Below are 18,801 nucleotides of genomic sequence, written 5' to 3'. Positions count from 1 at the left end.
TGCAGGCAGCAGTTAATAGTAATAGGAATCTACATAATATATAATGACAAATTCAACATGTTAGCATTTTTTAATTATATAGCCTATACATCCTTAAACGTAAGACCATAATAAATCATAGAATTACGATCATATAAATGAATCAATAGTTTAAACAACAGACTTGTCTGTCTGAAATACATTTTTTAATCTGATCACTGTAAAAGTTGTATTATGTATGAACTGCCTTAGTCTCGTGCAAAGAGAATGATGAAAAGATTACTGGAACAGTTTTCTGTGATAATTTTCAAGTCCCAGTTGCACGATTCCCAGGAGAATCGTTAGTAGTCCATAGAACAAGAACCGATCTCCCGTAACCGTGTCTCTGTTCCAGGTACTCTCGATAGACGGTGTACCAGTGACACACATGACTCGACTAGATTGCGTGCGGCGTTTGAAGGAGTCGCAGCTGGTCATCAAACTAATGGTCAGGTGTAGGGGAGCGCTGAGACCCGAAGTGGTCAGTGCGGAGAAAAAGAATTCCCCCGAGAAATGCAAAGTACCGCCGGAATTGCCGTCGGTACCGCCGCCCGTTCCGCCCCGAAAGTTGCGACAGGCTAGAGGTTTGGCCGACGGAGAGGCAAACCCGAGTCCCGTAAAAAAATCTTGGAACAAATCTCAGAACAGCTCGCAGAGCAGTTCTCAGAATGGTTCTCCGAATTCGCAATCCGTTGGTCAATTGGAAAATAGCAAATCGACGTCATACGAAAGTTGCGACTCTTCTCCGAGAAGCGTAAACGGTTTCGTTGCACAAGAGAGTCCCAAAGGATCGCCGAAGGAACGTTCACCGGAATTATCAAAATCGAAGCAGGTAATTACGAATTGAAATCATTTTTATATCAATGACAAATATGATTTCTATGAACATCAATGAATTCGTAGGACCCTCCGGAAGCGATGGTGTACGTGGACGCTCGGTCTCAGTGTGGATCGACGCACGGAAGCACGTCGGACGACACGGGAAGCTCGATGTCAACGGTGATCGACCGTTTCTCAACCTCGGACCGAGTGTCGACCGTCTCGACCGTGTCGACAGCTTCTACGACCTCCGAGCAGCCTGGAATCGAGCAGGACTTCGATTCTCAGCCGGCCAAGACGATCTGCCCCTTAGAGAACTTGGACGATTGCTCCACGAATCCTCCCGATTATCTCTTACGTCGTTTGGCCAATTCCGCGGCGGTGACCCACGTGGAGTCGAAAGGGGAAATAGAGAAGATCACCGCAGTGGTGGCACCCAACACGGTCCTGATCGAGGAGACGATCACCTTTCAGCCTCCGCTGAGTTTCCAAGACGCGCCGTTGAGCTACGGTCACGAGCCGCGTCCGGATCTTTTTTACACCGATCTAGCCGCCGACTCGACGACGCATTTCAGGCCAATTAAAGACGACGTGGAGCTCGTCGAGCGCGTGAACAGCGAGGAATTCCAAGAGAAGCGAAAGGACAGAACGCCTCCGCCTCTGCCCGCGAGGAATCACGTTAACAGGATCAACGTCAATCAAGAGCCGCGTTCTCAGAACGAGGAGACCAAGGAACAGGACGCACCTGTGCTACCGCCTAAGCCGATGCCCAGGAGGGACGTCAAGGCCAGGAGGAAGAGACCACCGCCTCCACCGCCGCCTCCTCGAACCGAAACGAAACCTTCCTCGCTGCCCGAGTCTAGGCAAACGAGTTTCGAGGACGATGAACCATGCTCAAAAGACGAGAGTGCTCAATTTGAGGAGAATAGGTCAAGGGCTGCGGACAGAAAGGAGTCAGAAGTCGACTCGACACCGTCCAATAGCAATGTAGACGAAAACTTGGATTTGGAGAAGAAGAGAATCGTGGAAACGGATGATACCGAGTCAATGGAGAATTACGATCTAAAAGAAGATGAAGGACTTCGGACTAATAAGATAATCGAGATCATCGAGATCAGAAAAGCTAAAGCTGTTTCTCGCAGGAACGAAGATGAACTTAAAAACAAATCTAATCATTATAATAATGATAGTGAAACGAAGGAGAGGCCCAAACCAGAGATCAGAACTTCTGTTACCATATCGAAGATCGAAGATTCTGACGAGGAACATGAACAAGTTACGAAGTTCAATGAACCCATAGAAGAGCAGGACGACAAAGATTTTATAAGTGAGAATTTAGAAGCGAATGAAAGAGAGATTTACGGACGACGAGAGAGCAACGAGAGCGACGACTCTTATAGATCGTGTAACGATATCAGTTTGAGAAGTATTAGTCGCAATTCCAGTAATGAAGAAACCATCGATGAGGACGATACGACCGATGAAAGTGACGAAGGAGATTATTACTGGCAGAGTAACCTGGCCACTATTGGCGAAGAAGAGGAGACGAATTCTCTCGAATACACAAACACGTAAGTTTCATACAGAATTCGTTTTACTAGAATTAGAAATTAGATTTCTAAAAGATAATTCATCGGTCAGAGCGAGGAATAAATAAACTCAATAAAAATATTGAGACCTATCGTACTATAAGCTAAATTAAAATAATTTCAATACGTTAAATATTAAAAATATTAATTATCGAGCAAAATGCATACATGTTGAACTATGCGGCTGTAGCATTGGCAAAGGTGAACGAACGAAATTCGCCGAGTTAGACAATATGTTTTGACAGCGATAAACGTGTCGTTCAACTTCCTGTGGAACCAGTTCTGAAGGAGTAAAAAAAGAACCACCGATCGTTCTCGAGATATCTCTTTCTCTCTCCGCCCGATTCTTGTTTACGTTATCCGTAGTTATCAAAGTGTATCATCTAGTCGATTCTGCCGGAATAAACTGCCGGCAGATACGTTATCAAACGCGAATGTTTATGTAGACACACGGTAGCCGGGTAACAATAAGTAGGCACGAGTTTACAGTACATTAATTCGCTACGTTCTCTAATTGTAAGCAAATTACGCTCGTGCCGAGCGTTTCTCCGGCTCACCTCGATTAAGATTTACCCGCAGCATTTGCACTTGCAAAATGCTACTTATTTATAGAACACACGTGCCACGCCTAGTTCAACTTAATATAGAGATACAGATATTCACAAGTCCGACCACTTATTCCCATTTAATTGACAATTTATATCACAAATTACGGCCGAGTGACATTTCCTCGGAGCCGGTATTTAAAAAACGTGAAACCTCTTACGAGCATTGATCGCCTTGCTGGCGGTCAATAAAAAACTGTAAAAGTCGGACGAGTTCCAAAACCGGCGCAATTCCATCGTAATTGCATCTGGATGGAATGCGAGTATACAAAAATCTGACGGGGTCGTTTTCGTTTCGCAGAAACAAAGTTGCGAGCGACAGCGATTCGAATTCCACAGGAAAGGCCGAGGAATCGTGCAAGAACGACACGTACGATGCAAACGGTGAGTACTTACGAGAACATCTTAATTATCTGTCCAGACGTCGCCGCGACGAATTTAGTAAAACGCTTCGAGGCCAATAGGAAACGATCGAGCTTGATAGGGGGGCTCAATTAAAATGTTTAATTGGGACAACTGCGCAAAAATGTTAGCGCCGTTTACTTCAATCAACTAGTCGTGGAAAGACCCTCTAACGTTTCCATTGTTCCTGTTATTTCTTATACCCAACGTAACCATTCTTGACACGTTCGATATAATTAATGCGTGACATCATTTAAAGATATGACAGAGACGTTCATCGACAAACATGAAATTCTTGAATACCAATTGAAAATCGCATCAGAGTCATCACTTCGATCTTTGATCCTCATCTTTGACGACTCAGTATGAAACCCTTTGATACAAAGTGAAATAGACGAGACTCACAATTTCCTAGTTAAGCGCGCGCTTTCCAAGGGGGTGGCAGATTTCATTGAACCCGAGATGAAAGCGTTGGAATTCCGCGGATAGAACACGGCGCACGCCCACGCACGCATCCCTCCGGCTGGCTTCATAAAGGTTACGCATTAATCTCGGTGCGTTACGCGCCGCTAAGGTTCTCCGGTTTCGCGCGCGTGTGCACGCGAGAACGAGCATTCGAAACGGAGGCAGCCAATGTTCCGCGGAGCGAGAGACAAAGGCGTGTTCGTTCGCCTGGGCGCACCTTCGACGCCGTGGAATTCCAACGACGACGGAGCGGAGTCGAGCGGATCCGCGCCGCGGCTACCGACTTCATTGTCCGCCAAAGATGGATCGCGACTTCTACGTGGGAAATCGAAGGCGAGAGATCGATGTCGCGACCCCCAACAGATAAAAATATCACTGGTTCAACGAACCACCTTTCGATCCTTCCCGTATGAACTGTAACCCTTTCTACGAAGAATTAAGTGGTCGATACATATTTCGTAGAATGTGCAAATTTAGTTCTGCAGTACCAAGAATTGCAAACGTTCTATTTTTCATGAAACTGCTTTTCTTTCTCTACGATAACTCCGATGTGCCAATGGGTTTGGATACCTGACCTTAATTATGCAGGGGTAGTTGTACCGGATGTCGATTACCGTGGGCGTGCAGTCAATTATTTACAGTCAGTGCATTATTACCCATGATCCACTGAACCAAACCTCACCTACGTACAATCGAGGGTTTTCACACCTCTCGTATTTTAAACCGGCGTTAACGTGCCGCGAACGCAAACGCTGGCTAGCAGCATCTAAATATGGATTCTGACGGTTCATTTATAATTGAAGCTCCGCGGGGAAAAGCGAGGCCATTAATTTTTGCATACTTTCCCGACTGGCTCCAGGCGGATCTCATTTTTCGTTTCGAAATTCTCGGGGAAACGAGTAAAGTCCGTACGATACCACTCCTCGAAAGCGGTCGGTGGGTGTGAGAACGGAACCGTTAAGAATAATTCAAGAAGTACAGAGAGGCGCGCCAGGTAGCTATTTCGTTTGCAAAGAACGGGCTAACCGGTAGGTGCTTTTAGGATCCGGTTAAACGCGCACTTTACGACTCCTCAACTTTTACTGAACGGAACACGAAAATCATTCGCATTCCTCGCTCCGTTTCGAATTCGCCTCCGACCTTGCCGCTCCTTAAATAGAACCTCTTCCAACGTGCAAAAACATATTTTAATGCAATGCTCAATGAACAGAAGATACCTCGAACCGCGAGCAAAGGACGATAAACAGATTTCTATGGCATCGTATAAATTGCCCAAATAAATTTATAAACACCCCGTTTAGCAATGCATTTTGAAATGCATCTCGAGATTTCTGAATAGAAACTTGATTTCCGGGACTCCTTTCTCCTTTCTTCATCGCGCGTGCTATCGTGCAACGGTTAAATTTATGTTCGAAAATCGAATACCGTCGATCGGAGGGTCGTAAAAGTCTGGTTAAATCGGTATTCGGGAAACGAGTATCCGCGATGGTTTTACGCGAGCCTAACGACCGAGGCTATTGATTAATACGCGCGTTTATCTTATGATTACGCTCGCCACGGATAAACAACGACTTAAAACGGTTTTTAAACCCGACCGGTTTCCCTCGGCTATCATCGGCTGAGTTACCGGCGAACCGCGCAATAAATAAAACCCCGGACGATCTAATTTCTAAGTTCTACGGAATCCGCGATGGTTGAGCATCGATCACGTTTGACCGTGAGTTTAATAATCGCAGACGAGCTTACGAGTTCGCTCCCTCCGGAGCCGATTTATAGTTTCTCTGAATGATTGATCCGGCTAATCACCGTTCGTGACCGGTTCCTGGGAATCGAACAGGAACGAACGATTCCCGGCAAAGTTTAATGCGTCGATGCGCCAATCTCTTTGCTCCCATGACGTTTCCCGAGTTCATTATGCGGGCATGAATATTAAATGCCCCAGGAGAAAGTACCGTCGATCGTTATTACTGACTTTCAATACAAATTCCGATACTGAACTACGAGCTTTACACGTTCGTAGAAAAATAGACGTCGTTAAACGATCGTTTAAATTGAAATTACGAGCGTTCCGTTCTATATGAAAATTTATCGTAATCATTGAATCGCGTGAGCGAAGGCGTTAGAGCAGATTGGACGCGGAATGGAACGGATAATCGAGTGACGCGATCCAAGGCTAGACCAGTATCTTTGGGTCAGTATACTCGAGCTACCGGGACGGAATCCCGTCTCCTTCGATCGGGATTCATCGGTAGTACGTGATGCGTCGGGCAAACAGATCGCGGTCGAATCGATTGGGAGCGAAGCAAAGTGAAAGATCTCGAAAAGGAAGGCGATTAATCGGGGAACGGGTGGACCTTGAGCGCGGTCAGCCACTGGGAGAACCCGGGGTATGCGATACCCGGCCATATTGTTGTGACTACTATACCATCGGACCCTGACCAGCCACCCACGCTCCGCTGTGACCATACGCTTCCCTCCACGGTTCTGGACCACGTTCGATCGTCAGATATCTTAATCGTATCTTCTCAACGTGATTAAGATTATATGATTCGGCGCGAGCTTTCGATTTGTCGGGATTTTTTATACGAACCGTCGTGCAATTTACAAAGGGGAATGCATGACATCGGGCAGAGAATGGATATGAAAGGATCGCCTACGTGCGGCCAATACGTCCGATCTAAGGGACGACATTCCAGCGACCCGGAAGGTGCCCGGGCAACGATTCGATTAGCTTCGATAAGTCATACTTGAATTCATGCGTCCCGGGGAATTCGAAGTAACAAGGATAATAACCGTTGCACCGAGCAAATCTGATGCGGTAATCCGGTCGAACATGAACAATCAGTTAAGGCGGCGATCGACGCTCGATGAAAGGATTCCTGCCCCCTTCAACCGGGTATAATGGTCCGGCTGTGCAAAGCGCGTCGCGTTTAGCGCCTCGGACAATTAGTATGGAGGGCCGTGGAAAATTCGCGGCCAAACGAATGCGTAATCGAGACACCTCCTGGCAACAGATGTTCACGGGCTACCTGGCTACTCGCCGTCTGCCACGCGCGAATGTCGCCGCGACGCACGTGTTACGCTTGCAGGGATTCGCACGAAACCCGAAGCGTAGCGAATCTCGAGGTATTTCGTCGGGACCGGGTGATCGCGTAAATTTTCGGGTTTTTCTGCTCTTGCTTCGAAACGAGGAAGAGAACGTCCCTTTACAGTTACGCGCTGACTTATCGCGGTAGTGACTCGACTCGAGGCGCTAAAACATCGTTGAGGAAACGAGCGCAGTCCAGAACGCGAGTACCCGTGTAGCCGTACGTAAGTACGTACACGGTCCGGGCAGTGAGATTTTTCTCTGCTCGGAATGCCCTCGACGAGCGGCGACATTGCTCGGATGCCTGTTAGACACCGGAAAAAGATCGGTCCTTGCCCGCGAGGACGACAAGTTATCGTCGATAACCTTCTCGGTCGGGTGAAAAAAAAACTAGCCTTTCCACGGTGATAGAGCCGCGAGATCTCCCGATCCGACCTCGGGCGAGCGAACAACGATATTTATTTCGCGCCTACGACTCTGTTTATCTCCCGATCCCGTTCGACTCTAATTGGAAGAGGATCGGCCACTCGCGGGGATTTCGTGCGCGGGACCCGGTGCACTCTCGCATTCCACGATACCAGATCCGGCTTCTCTCTCTTTCTCTCTCCCTTCTACGTTTATAGAGCCGCTCGCGCCAAGTTTGAACCCGCGAGACCCTTCCTTCGTTCCCCTCGTTCGCGAAACGGAAGAAGCTCGACCGGTTTCTTTTTTGTCGCTCGCGCATCTTAGAAGACCACCAAAGGATCCGCGAAGGAGTCGCGCGGCTCGGTTCCTATGCCGCCTCCGAGACTTTCGTTTTCAGCGTTTTCTTCGACGCGATCTTGTTTCGCTTATACGACCGGGAGAGCGGACGAACAGACTCCTGTTTCCGGAGTATACGTCCTTAGATTTAACCACGGATTCCCACGCGCAACTTTGCCCAGTCAACATTCTTCTGACGACTAATCAACCGCGCGTGACTATCCTTTGAGCCCGCCGACGACGTATTTTTCTCCTCGGCCAACTTTGACTTTGAACGATACGCGAATGCCGTTTTACATATTTTCCATGCCTACGTGTTTTTCATCGCGAGCCTCGGTTGACGAAACCGCTATAATGTCACCGCCTGATAAAACACGGCTCTAACGCAAGTAAACGTTGCCTCAAAGATTTATTAACTGCGTCTAATTCAAAGGAATTAATAATGATGTGACAAAAGAAGATCGTGATTCGATGCTCGATGATGCAATGCCTGTTGGAATTTTGCAACGGGAATTTCCGAAAACGTGATTTTTACACCGACCCCGTTACGAGATTCTGGTTACAATTTAAACGGTGCGCGTACACGCTTGCGTGACAATGAGTCGGCCTTTACAAGTATGTATGCATCTGCCATTTACGTCACGTTCGTCATTGTCAGGGATATATCGGAGCGGGCGGCCCGTCGCGCATGCAAACGCATTGCGAGCTAGCGGTAACTCGTTTCGTGCCGCGTGTTACCGAATAACGTGAAAACTCAATCGGCCGGGCTTCTGTTGTAAATTTCGCGAACACGGATAAGCACTTTGCGTCTGCCTGGCAAACACTGTACCGTACGATTCGTTCAAACATTAGGTACCATGAGAAACGAGGAGCCGAGAGTAGATATCAGACGTGTTACGCAATTGTAGAAACTAGGCCCGAGTACTCGGATAAATCGCCGAAGAACGCAAGGTCAAAGCGATTCGAGAATCGAGGAAAGCTAATTCATGTTTTATAAGAATCGAGAGCGTTTACTCTCGGAACGAATCGAATTCTTTAAGTGCAGGTTCAAGGAATCTGCGGACGAGGAAAACGACGTGACGCAAGAATTCGAGAGATAATCGTCCTCGGGGACGATGGAACGAGATCTTGCACAAGGTCGCTCTTTAATTACACGCCGAGACGTTTTGATGAAAGTTACGCATGCGATTCGTTCTACTCGCAAGCGGAATTCTCGGACATTAAAAGCTCGCTGAACTACATCGAAGAACAGTGTATCACACTATTCGTATTGACGTTCAAATTTCCTCACGCACGTCGTCAGTCGCTGAAAATAAGCTTATGCTGATCGCGAGTGCAACTATGTATGACTTTTCGAAACGCAAGACGATTCTATTCAATCCTGGCATGAAACATTTATGAACCTCGGATCGAGGAACGCGAAATTATGACTCCGGTACGCATGCAACGTCGAGTACATATTATGCGTTGGTACTTACAGTGCAGGTCCTCGAAATTCCTCGTTCCCGTGGTCAGTAGTCGCATCCGATGAATAATGCATCGCCGATGGCCTTTGGTAGCTCCTAATAGAAAAACCCGGGACTGATCCTTCCGTTTTGTCACCGATCCCAGTCAATGGTTCCTCTCTGCTCCTTCCTCTCGTCAGTCACTCTGCACTTAACACAGAAACGTTCTCAGAAAAACGTAAACGAAAATTGTTGCTCCACACTGGACATACTGGTCAAGACTAAACCGGAAATTGCCGTGGCGCCACATGCATTTTTTGAGCAACTATGTTCACGATCGTCGAGAGTAACCCTATTTGTACATATGTATATTTGACAGATAACTTGAGCCTCTCTTTTGTATCGAAATGACAGAACCATAGAAAAACGAGCATTCCCTTTGAGACCGAGATACCGTATGCGATAAAAGATACCAAGTAATATGCATGCTTACGGTGGAGTGCAAAGGCCTGCCGACAGCTTCCCGGAAATATGTTTTGGCGCGCAGAGGCCGCGTCTCTCCGGTCCCTCGGATTTGGTGAGGTTAACTGGCGAAATCGCGACACGACTGAGATGAATCGTTCGATAAGAGTAGCCGCGTAGGATCGCGAAAAAGAAGGCACGGGTCAGGAACGAGACGCAAGGTCGGCATGGAACGTGTAACTCCGGTTACGGTTTCCACCGTGCAATCCTGCGTGAGGCACCCTGCGGCCATCAAAAACGATTATCCGCGATCTCGATCACGATCTCGCGAAACGAAAACGAACATGATACTTTTTTATCTGACACTTACCTTCATTAAACTAATCTCGTAAACTGACCGATGCACGTAGCGAACCACCGGTGTCACTTCCATCACCGACGAAGCGAACTCGCTCTATCGACGATAATTGTTACAATCGATACGTCGATATATATCAATATCGCAGTGGCTCGCGTTTGGACAGCGCGAAACGAAAATAAGTAAATAGAACAAGAATCGTTTTTTAACAATCAGACATTTATTTCAAAATGTTTACCGATAGCAAATTGCATGCATGAGCGTAGAAGATTTTTAGGAGGGAGCAAAGTGTCGAGTCCGAAAATCGTAGATGTTTTCGAGATCGAGGGAGTGATTTATATGCACGCGCACGTTTACGATCCTATCGAGTTAACTCAAAGGTAACCTATCAAGAGTAAAGGTACCTCGGTCTCTCCTTGAGACCAGTAAGGAAGCCCCGTCGTTGGTGGAAAGGGATGCCCAGCGATGTCCCAGCCGGAGCCAGAAAGGCGTTCGCCAGTCTCTTCTCGACGCTCCGAGTCAAAACGTGCCGAGGGCCCTCGTCCGCTGAAACGTTCTCTCCACTTGTCAATAGCGCCTTCTCCAATTAAATCCGTTCCGACCCTCCTCTCATCTCGAAATCGTATGATTCTTCGTCCGAACGTTAACGTGAAATCTCGTTCGATTGCAAACGATCCGAAGTCGATGAGTGAAAAGTCGACGATACTCGTGAGCCGCGGTAATCGTCAATAAAAACCGTGGTTTCTAAAGTGTTTGAGAGTCAGTGCCCGAAAACCGTGAAGAGATATTAAAAGCTGGTACCCGAGGGATCGCGTTACCGTTCGGCGAACCGCAGCTACCGAACGCAACCGGGCTCGATCCGTGACTGAAAAAGGTATTTAAATATTTACTCGCGCGTTCCTATCCCGAATTGGACGTGAAAAATATTCCATGCGAAACGTACTCGCAGTTCTGTGCTAACAGCGGGAACGCCAGAAAGGATGTAGAGAATAACACCGGCGCCTAATTCGTATTTACGTGCGTGTACATATTGGAACAGTATCAGATCGTACGGTAGAACGAGTTCCGCAGCGATAATAGGACAGTTAGTAATGCGATCCAGAGATCTGTCCTCGAAACTCGTGACTGGTGTCACATGAACAGCGAATTAGAATATGAAAAGCATATTTCTCGAGCTCCCCGTTTCGCACGATCCGGTGAATCATAAGCTGACTATCGGCGAATAATTCGAGTCTGACTCACGTCTGGCTTTCGCTAAATAAAACGCCGTAAAATCGAGCAGCTGAATAAAGAGCAATTAGCAGACTCGGAATTACGATACAATCGACGCGAGAACGCGTTCAGTAGCAGGATGCGAAGCATCACAGAAGCGCGCGGGTAAAAAAAGATTCTCCCCCGGACCGAGCCGCTTTCTCATCCGACCAAAAAGTTTCGGAAACGAAAAAAGCTAAGCTGTTACAAAACGCTTGAAACTGTTTTTAGAACGATGATCAGTTCTAACTCAATAATTAATCGTGTGAAACTTTTATATCAAAGGGATCTGCCAGAGAGAAACTCCAGTAAATTAAATCTCCTGAACTTCAAACTGCTTTTAAATCAATTTCACTGGCTGAGTAAAACTTAGTTTAGTTTATTGAATTGAAGCCGCCAGAGTAAATTCAATCTCCTGACTGAGTTTGCAATCGTACTCAATTTCCACATTTAAACAAATTTCAATGTTCGTATAAGAGTTACTGTACTTTCATTAACTTGTAAATTGTAAATAAATTCGTGGAGATTTGCGAGAGAGACTTGGCCGTAAAAATTGAATTTGTCCCCCCGGTCTGACCTCGAAGCTGCACTTTCACTCGCCACCCACAGAAAAGCGCGAGCAACAGCTGCCGTTCGCTCGCTCCATCCGGCACCAGCGCAGAGGATATTTTTCGAATCTCTCAAGGGTAGGCCTCGCCAAGGGCTTCTGTCGCTGGCAGCTGACACCGCCGATGGCCTACACCTGCCTCTGACTACACATTTACCACCATCATCCTCCGAGAATTCTTCCCACCGTCCTTATTGCCAATTTACAAACGATTTCTGCCACAGATTCTACAATCTCGAGTTTCGAGGACACGTTTCGTTTGCAATTTCGCAACGGCTACAGAGAAAGCGTATACGTAGACAAACGTGATTGTATTCGTCGAGCGTAAGACACAATCAGCTCATTCATCGGACGCATCTTCTGCGTGCGTACACGCTCTCAGATATTAAATTTCCGCAGGGCGACGCGGGGGCGATGTTGGTCATTCGTTGATCGGTCGCGGTCGGTTTATCAGGCGCCAACTGCTCGCTGTGTCGATCCGCGAGAAACACTCTGTTAGCCCGAACGTGAGAGCGTTTATTATTTCATGAGTCGGGCATGTATCGCGTGCACGGCGCAATTCGCCAGTCGATTACGCGCTAAGCGGGAATAGAATCGACCATGGATTTCGGAAGTGTTAACTGCACGTCGACAACGCGATAATTCCTATCGCGACGGATGATACCACTTCTAATCCAGCTGAATCAGAATCTCTGACAGTGAGTCTACAGAAATCAATGTTCGCCGTATCGTAATCGATGTATAACTCAGTGTTCGTCGTTTAACGTGGATCACGGAGCAAATTGTTACTCCGTTAGCTTGGCACGCGATCTATCGATCTCTCAGACTGGAAATCGGAACACGATTTTACCCCTGGTCAAACGAGTGTTGCTGAAACACTTTGCTCACCAGTAAAATTCTTTGAAAGAATGTCAAGCCCGATTTGCATTTGGGTCGAGATTGTTTAATCTACGTCGTCGTAAGTCGATCCGTTTCATAAATAATTCTTATCATCGTGCGCAATCGTATCTTAATGTAACTGAGACGTTACACCACGTAGATCACAATTATGTTGGCTCGGATAATCGGGACGGATTTATTTCTCTCAACTGGCGCGTGTCTCGCGTAAAGGGTTAATCGTTAATACCTCTTTCAATCACACGATTCCGTAATTACCCAGGTAATGGCCGGCGATTTAATTGAATCCGTGCTAATTAACGACGAGCCAATAATTACAAGGATAACTCGCCTAGCTTCGTGATCGTGTTACGGCCGAGTAATTTCTTCGTGAGCGTTATGGAAAATTATTTACTAGAAACGAACTGGTCGGATGATTCTGAATTCTCTCGAAAGCTCTTAAGAGTGGAAGCGTTCTTATCAGAGTTTGTGTACCGAACTCTTAACAGTATCGATCAACACGATTCATTTCCTGCCGCTCCTTTTCCAAGATTTTCATTTATAATAATTACGTATTCTCTACCAAGTACGTTGACTCCGCTCTCGCGAACGCATGCACTTTATTCGAAACTCCCCAGTGTTTCGTTCGAACTGTATCCGATTTCGATTTAGCAACACACACATGGCTCAGGGTGCCGGAGTCCCCTCTCGCGATTTCAGCAGCGGCAGCCCGCAATTTGCCGTAATTATTATGTTTATCTTTCTCATTCACTTAAGCAGATACCGCGGAGGTCGATTTTTACCGGGACGATTTCGTCGTACCTGCGAAAGCTGACGCGTGGCGTGCCCGACCATTTACGTCCGAGGGGCGTTACGGACAATCCACTTTGTCAAACTCGATTTGCGTGATTCCCTTCGACCTGTTCGGCAATTAGCCTGAAAATTACCGTACGTCAGATTACCAGTGTATCATCTGTATTATCGCGGAGGAATAGAAAAAGTAATTTTCCTTTGCATCGTTTCATATCGATTTTGTATCAGAGGAATTTTTGTCGATCTTCCGTTTTTATATAACGACTGCATGTTTTTCGCGAACGATTTCCAGGTGTTCAATCTCTAGTCGCGTTTGAAAGAATTTCGCGAGACCGGATGACTGGGTCATTACGTCTTTGAAACGCTATGATCCACTTTGTCAAACTCAATTTGCTGGTCAGAACGCGACACAGAGTGCTGTCGACTCTCGACGATTCGCGGTCCGAGCTAATCGACCGTTGTACGCTTGGCAAAATGTTGACCAGAACTGTATTTGAATATCATTGGTCATTGGCTTTGTGCCAAAAGGGATCGTGAATACGTTTCGCCGAGGAGTTAGCTTGCACGGGTCGTTCTGTGTGCCGGAGGTCCGTGGAAAAGTGTAAAGAGCAGCGTGCACAGTAAGGACGGAAACAGACGAGAGAGAGAGAGAGGGAGAGAGAGAAAGAGGGATGGAAGAAATGAGAAAGAGGAAGAAGGTAAAAGAGACTGGCGTGGGGTTCAAGGAGTAAGTAGAAGAAGAAGAAGAAGTTAAGATGGTCCAGCGCGCGCAGCATCAGCCGGAGGTGATGACCTGCTCAAGGCCACCCGCTCCCAACCTCTTAGACCGGAGAAGAGAACCACTCTTCTTATTTTTCGTTGCTCCCTTTCCACCTCCCTCTTTCCTTCCTCTTGCTCGCTCCCTTTCCTGACCTGCCTGTCCTCTTCCTGTTTGCACCGCTTCTGAACTAGCTCCCACTCTCTCTCTCTCGCTCTCTCGTTGGTACGCGCGGAACCCTTAATGTCAACTTCCCGCCGGCCCTTTCGTCGACTCATTCGATCACCACTGAAATATCGTCTCAATCATTGCAGTAAGCTCCTGCAATTTCAGGCCCAAGAACTTCGTGCAAATTAAATATCAAATATACAATTGCAAATTTCAGCAAACACTTTTACATTGTGTGTGATAATAATTGCGAGAAAAACGGAATTTGAACAGTCGATTAGACGTAGAGTACACCTCAGCGGTTACGAGGGTTTACGATGCACCGCAAGAGCTCGTAAGGCAGCTGATATCGCTCGCGTTAATCTGCTTGCGCCGCAAAAGTATTTATCCGGTTAAGGAATGCGAAAACTCTGCCGTCTCGGAGTCTCGTTACGCCTTCGCTAATTCGATCAACCATTTCCCTCTCTGGGCACTTCGGAGTCTCAATTTCTGTCTACGAAGTCAACTTCTATCGAATCATTTGTTCCATTGCAGACGTATAAATTCCGACATCATAAGGACGCGTGTTCGATGAACGATTTGCAAATGAACAGGCGTCGTGTTCGCCACGTTCGATTACAGGATTCTGATCGAGGAACCTTCTCGTTAATTGCAACATCGTAGGTCATCAGCAGGAACTCGTAATTTACCGAATCTATTTGCAATATCGATTCGCAAATTATAGCGATCGAATTCACTTTCCATTCTCTGACTCTATAAACAAGAGCATGCCGAGATTAATTAATAGCGATGGGGTTCAAAGGTTTATTAGCCGGTGGACGTGCTCCTCGCCTCGAGATACGGATCTCTGCAGCATTCATTAAGCGATCAAGGTCGCGTGGAACAAGGGTCCCACTCGATCAGCCTTAAACTACGTGCACTTCTTTCATTTATTTTCTATACGCGTTACAGTATAAAAATCGCCTTCATCTCGTTGGCACGGGATATTTGATTTTTGCATGAAACACGTGATGCGTAAAATACGGAAACGCTGGAGAAAAGCTTGATCTCTGTTAACTCCGTACACGGGCTAGCGGACGCGCGTGTCCTATCCCGTGTATCTGATGTTTAATAAACGACGGGTCAACTGGAGTCAACCGTGCAGCTGTGTCCACCGAGCCATTACCTCGATTCATTATCACTACTCCCCGTTTGTGTACGCTCGCTAAATTTTTCTTAATTGAAACGTCATCTACAATATACCCGAAGAGCGGCCGTCGTAAATCGTCGGAAAACTAGTGGAAACTCCGTTAGATTCACTATCAGCCCTCTGTTTGCCTGCAATTTTTCTTAATTGAAACGTCGTTCACGATACGAGGCTAGAAAAGAGTGTGGAGACTTCGTACGCAAGTCGAGTGTCTCTCGAACCGTTACCGACACTCATTATCGTGCCACGCTTCATTTCTTTTTACTCAATAATCGTTTAAGATATCGTAGAAATTCTAGTGCGATAATGCTGGTCTGTAGTCTACAGTCTGTTGCTTTTGTTGCTTGCAGCGCGGAATGACGAGGTAGAGAACGAGAATCGAACCACACGCTTCGCCGAGGCTGTCGCTGAAAATCCTCAAGCAGGTAAGCAGCTGCATACATTGACTTCTTGACAAAAAGTTTCTTAACGATATAGTGGCATTAGATATTGAATAAAAATAAAATAGATGAACAGTTTTATACATTCTATTGCAATTAATGTGCTTCATGCGTCTGTTATTTTATTACGTATTTATGAACGACGAACAATTTATTGCTTATTCAGTTTCAAAGGCATTCTGTTCCGCGAAACGATTTCAACGGAACAAAGAGTGAATTTTTCGAAAAGCGTGACCGCGGTAGAGCCTCTCGGTCGCCGTCCTTCGCCCGGTGAAAGTCCACAAAGAATTCGCCCTCGATCGTGCCTCCGCGAACTTCACATTGAGAGATACGCCGTGACGTGTCACGAACTCGTTCGGCGACCGGTAATGAACGTCTCTCGTGTGTTCCCGAGACGAAATCGAGCAACGGGGCCTGAACCCTGTATCTCTGATGTCCAGGTCACGATTCTCGTTCCACAAATATTCACCGTTCATTTATCCCCTGACTCAATTATAACGTGACTTCGCCTTCTTCAACGCGATTTTACTTTTATAATTAGTCATTGAGTAACTTTATCTACTATTACATTCGAGTGACATAAAGAAAAACAGCTGATAACTTTGATGTAATAAAAGATAAAGAAACAGCATATGCCATTTTATATCTGATGTCATCGGGTCAGATAAAATGTTAGACAATCACTGGAAATAGACGTATCGAAATCAATAACGTAGATTGGAAGTAAAAATCGTGAGGAAGGATTCCCGAGAAGACGACTCGAGATCCTCGGGTTCCACGTACGTCGAAAGAAACTAGGAAGCGGCGTGCACCGTATACGTGGCATCGATCTCGGTAAAAAGCACCAGCAATCGAAGCTCGTATCGATACCGAGACACGTAAGTCCTCGCATTTATCCACGAATCTATTATTTGCTTTGACCAGCGTTCCAGCAATCTCGTTGATAAGAAAAACAAAACACTAATTGGATAAGAATTCCGAAGGTGTGAGCAGCTCCCACGGGCGACTAAGCCCTCTTGTCACATCCTCGAGCACGTACTCGACGAGAGTCAATTACTCAAACGTTTCCGCATTCTGAGATCTCTTATGCTCGCCATTATTCAAATTGATCGACTCGCGCGTTCCTTTTTAAACTGGTCCAGTTTCATTGACGCTCGTTCGTCAAGTAGAACGAGAAACGAAATGCACCGCCAGTTTCATTGATGCTGAGCGCAATACGAAATGAAACGTACCGAGGCTATGCTCGAAAGGAAACGGAAATTGAACGTGACAAATGGCTGTTGACTCGAAAGGGTCGAGAGTAACGCGATACCCCGGGTTCGTGTTTTAAAAGGATTTCTTCTCCCCGACGCGTACACCCGCGTGCCTCGTCGTAAAACAAAAGAAGTCTGGACCCTGTTCGGTTCGTGATGTAACGCGTGAATCAGCGTGCGAGATCATGGCAAAAAGCAATAACGCAATGAGACTCACAGAAACTCACTGTTTACACTTTCTATGAATCATCGATAAATTGATCGATATAATAGTTTTTACGATATTTATCAAACGCGAATTTGATTGGAATCGAAGAAAGACTCGCTGGTCGCACATCGCATTGGCGTAACAGGTGTCCCAGCACGTATCCTTAAGGTTGAGCCAAGCGACGAGAGAGGAGGAATTGCGTGCAGGTAATTTCTAGGAATAATCTCCCGTTGGAGGTTCTTGCTCGATCGTTGATCGATTTGAAGCCGATCCCCGGGCTGTTTCGAGCGGTAGCATTTTCCCATTAGATGCACGGTTTCTTTCAATTAAAATCACGCTCGATAACCGCTATAAATAGCGGACAGTTAGCGAGTTAACAGGCGAAACATAAGTACCCAGGCGTACTTCTCGAGGTCGCGGATATCTGCAACGTGATATTAACCCTTCAGCGCGTGGTTCGGCGTACGTATTACGTTGCGTCGTGTCCCAGTTTCGAAGCATCCGGAGGAGACGATTTTCTGACGCTGGATACAAATTGATAGATAACGACGAGTGGAGAACGTGTAATTAAGGACAGAAGACTGTCTGTGGTTGATCACAGGAAAGTTTGTCATTTGAAATTTCGTCTTAACGATCCACGATGCGTATCAAATTAATCATCGGTAGGCATGCAGGGAGCTATAACGATCGACACTCCACTTATTGACGCTTTATTGCTTTTACGAGTGAAAAGATTACTATCGTGGTAACTGAAAGATCGATTTGTGGACGACAATGCGCGGGTCAATAAAATGAGAAGTCGTTCCGCCGCGATTCACGGTAACAAAGAGACTTCATTGGGAGATAAAAAATAACAATTAATATAATCTGCGTACAAGGTTCGACACTTTCGAGCTACACGATTCAGATCTCTGATCGCCAAGGTCTCCTCCAACCGTTGCTAAAGGAAAGTTACGAGTTTGAAACCAGCGAGCTCAATCACGTAATTTATGATTGCGATTAACTGCTTTTAAGTGCGTCAGACAAGGTGTATTATATTAAAACGACGTTAAATCCTTAAATCTTATGCTCGCCTCTCTAGACATTTTTATCGATACATGAAAATACTGTTCCCAGAAAAAATTTTTATAGCGTCTTTCATCATATTCTGTGTACCTATTATTATCAAAGAATTATCAGAGCCAAGTCTAAATTCTCCAGCAGTTCTCAGGCTGAGAGAGGAAAATTTAAATCCCAAAAATTTATGTACT

General features: G+C 46.2%; 1 protein-coding gene and 1 long non-coding RNA gene across 4 annotated transcripts in view; one reads left to right on the top strand and one right to left on the bottom strand.

The window, feature by feature from the left end:
• Positions 1 to 10,861, bottom strand: part of LOC113464187 (uncharacterized) — a 22,183-nt gene extending 11,322 nt beyond the window's left edge. Inside the window, exons 1-2 of one of the 3 annotated variants that reach the window (XR_003389035.1) lie at positions 9,666 to 10,861; positions 9,206 to 9,382 (exon numbers count right to left, since the gene is read on the bottom strand). This is a non-coding gene — a long non-coding RNA (uncharacterized LOC113464187). Of the gene's footprint in view, positions 1 to 9,205 lie in introns of all 3 variants that reach the window. The other 2 variants (XR_003389036.1, XR_003389034.1) reach the window with 2 other exon arrangements.
• The window catches only part of bbg (PDZ domain-containing protein big bang), a 36,551-nt gene that overhangs the window by 7,265 nt on the left and 10,485 nt on the right, over positions 1 to 18,801 (top strand). Inside the window, exons 3-6 of the mRNA XM_018022725.2 lie at positions 374 to 850; positions 922 to 2,408; positions 3,333 to 3,415; positions 16,001 to 16,075. Of these exons, the coding sequence (XP_017878214.1) occupies positions 374 to 850; positions 922 to 2,408; positions 3,333 to 3,415; positions 16,001 to 16,075 (2,122 nt within the window). The remainder of the gene's footprint in view (positions 1 to 373; positions 851 to 921; positions 2,409 to 3,332; positions 3,416 to 16,000; positions 16,076 to 18,801) is intronic.

Source organism: Ceratina calcarata, unplaced genomic scaffold (genome assembly GCF_001652005.2).
Source record: "Ceratina calcarata isolate Rehan_Ccalc_2016 unplaced genomic scaffold, ASM165200v1 scaffold293.2, whole genome shotgun sequence".
Classification (NCBI taxonomy): Eukaryota; Metazoa; Arthropoda; class Insecta; order Hymenoptera; family Apidae; genus Ceratina; species Ceratina calcarata.
Note: the sequence above shows the minus strand (reverse complement) of the source record. Positions and strands in the feature narration are given on the sequence as shown.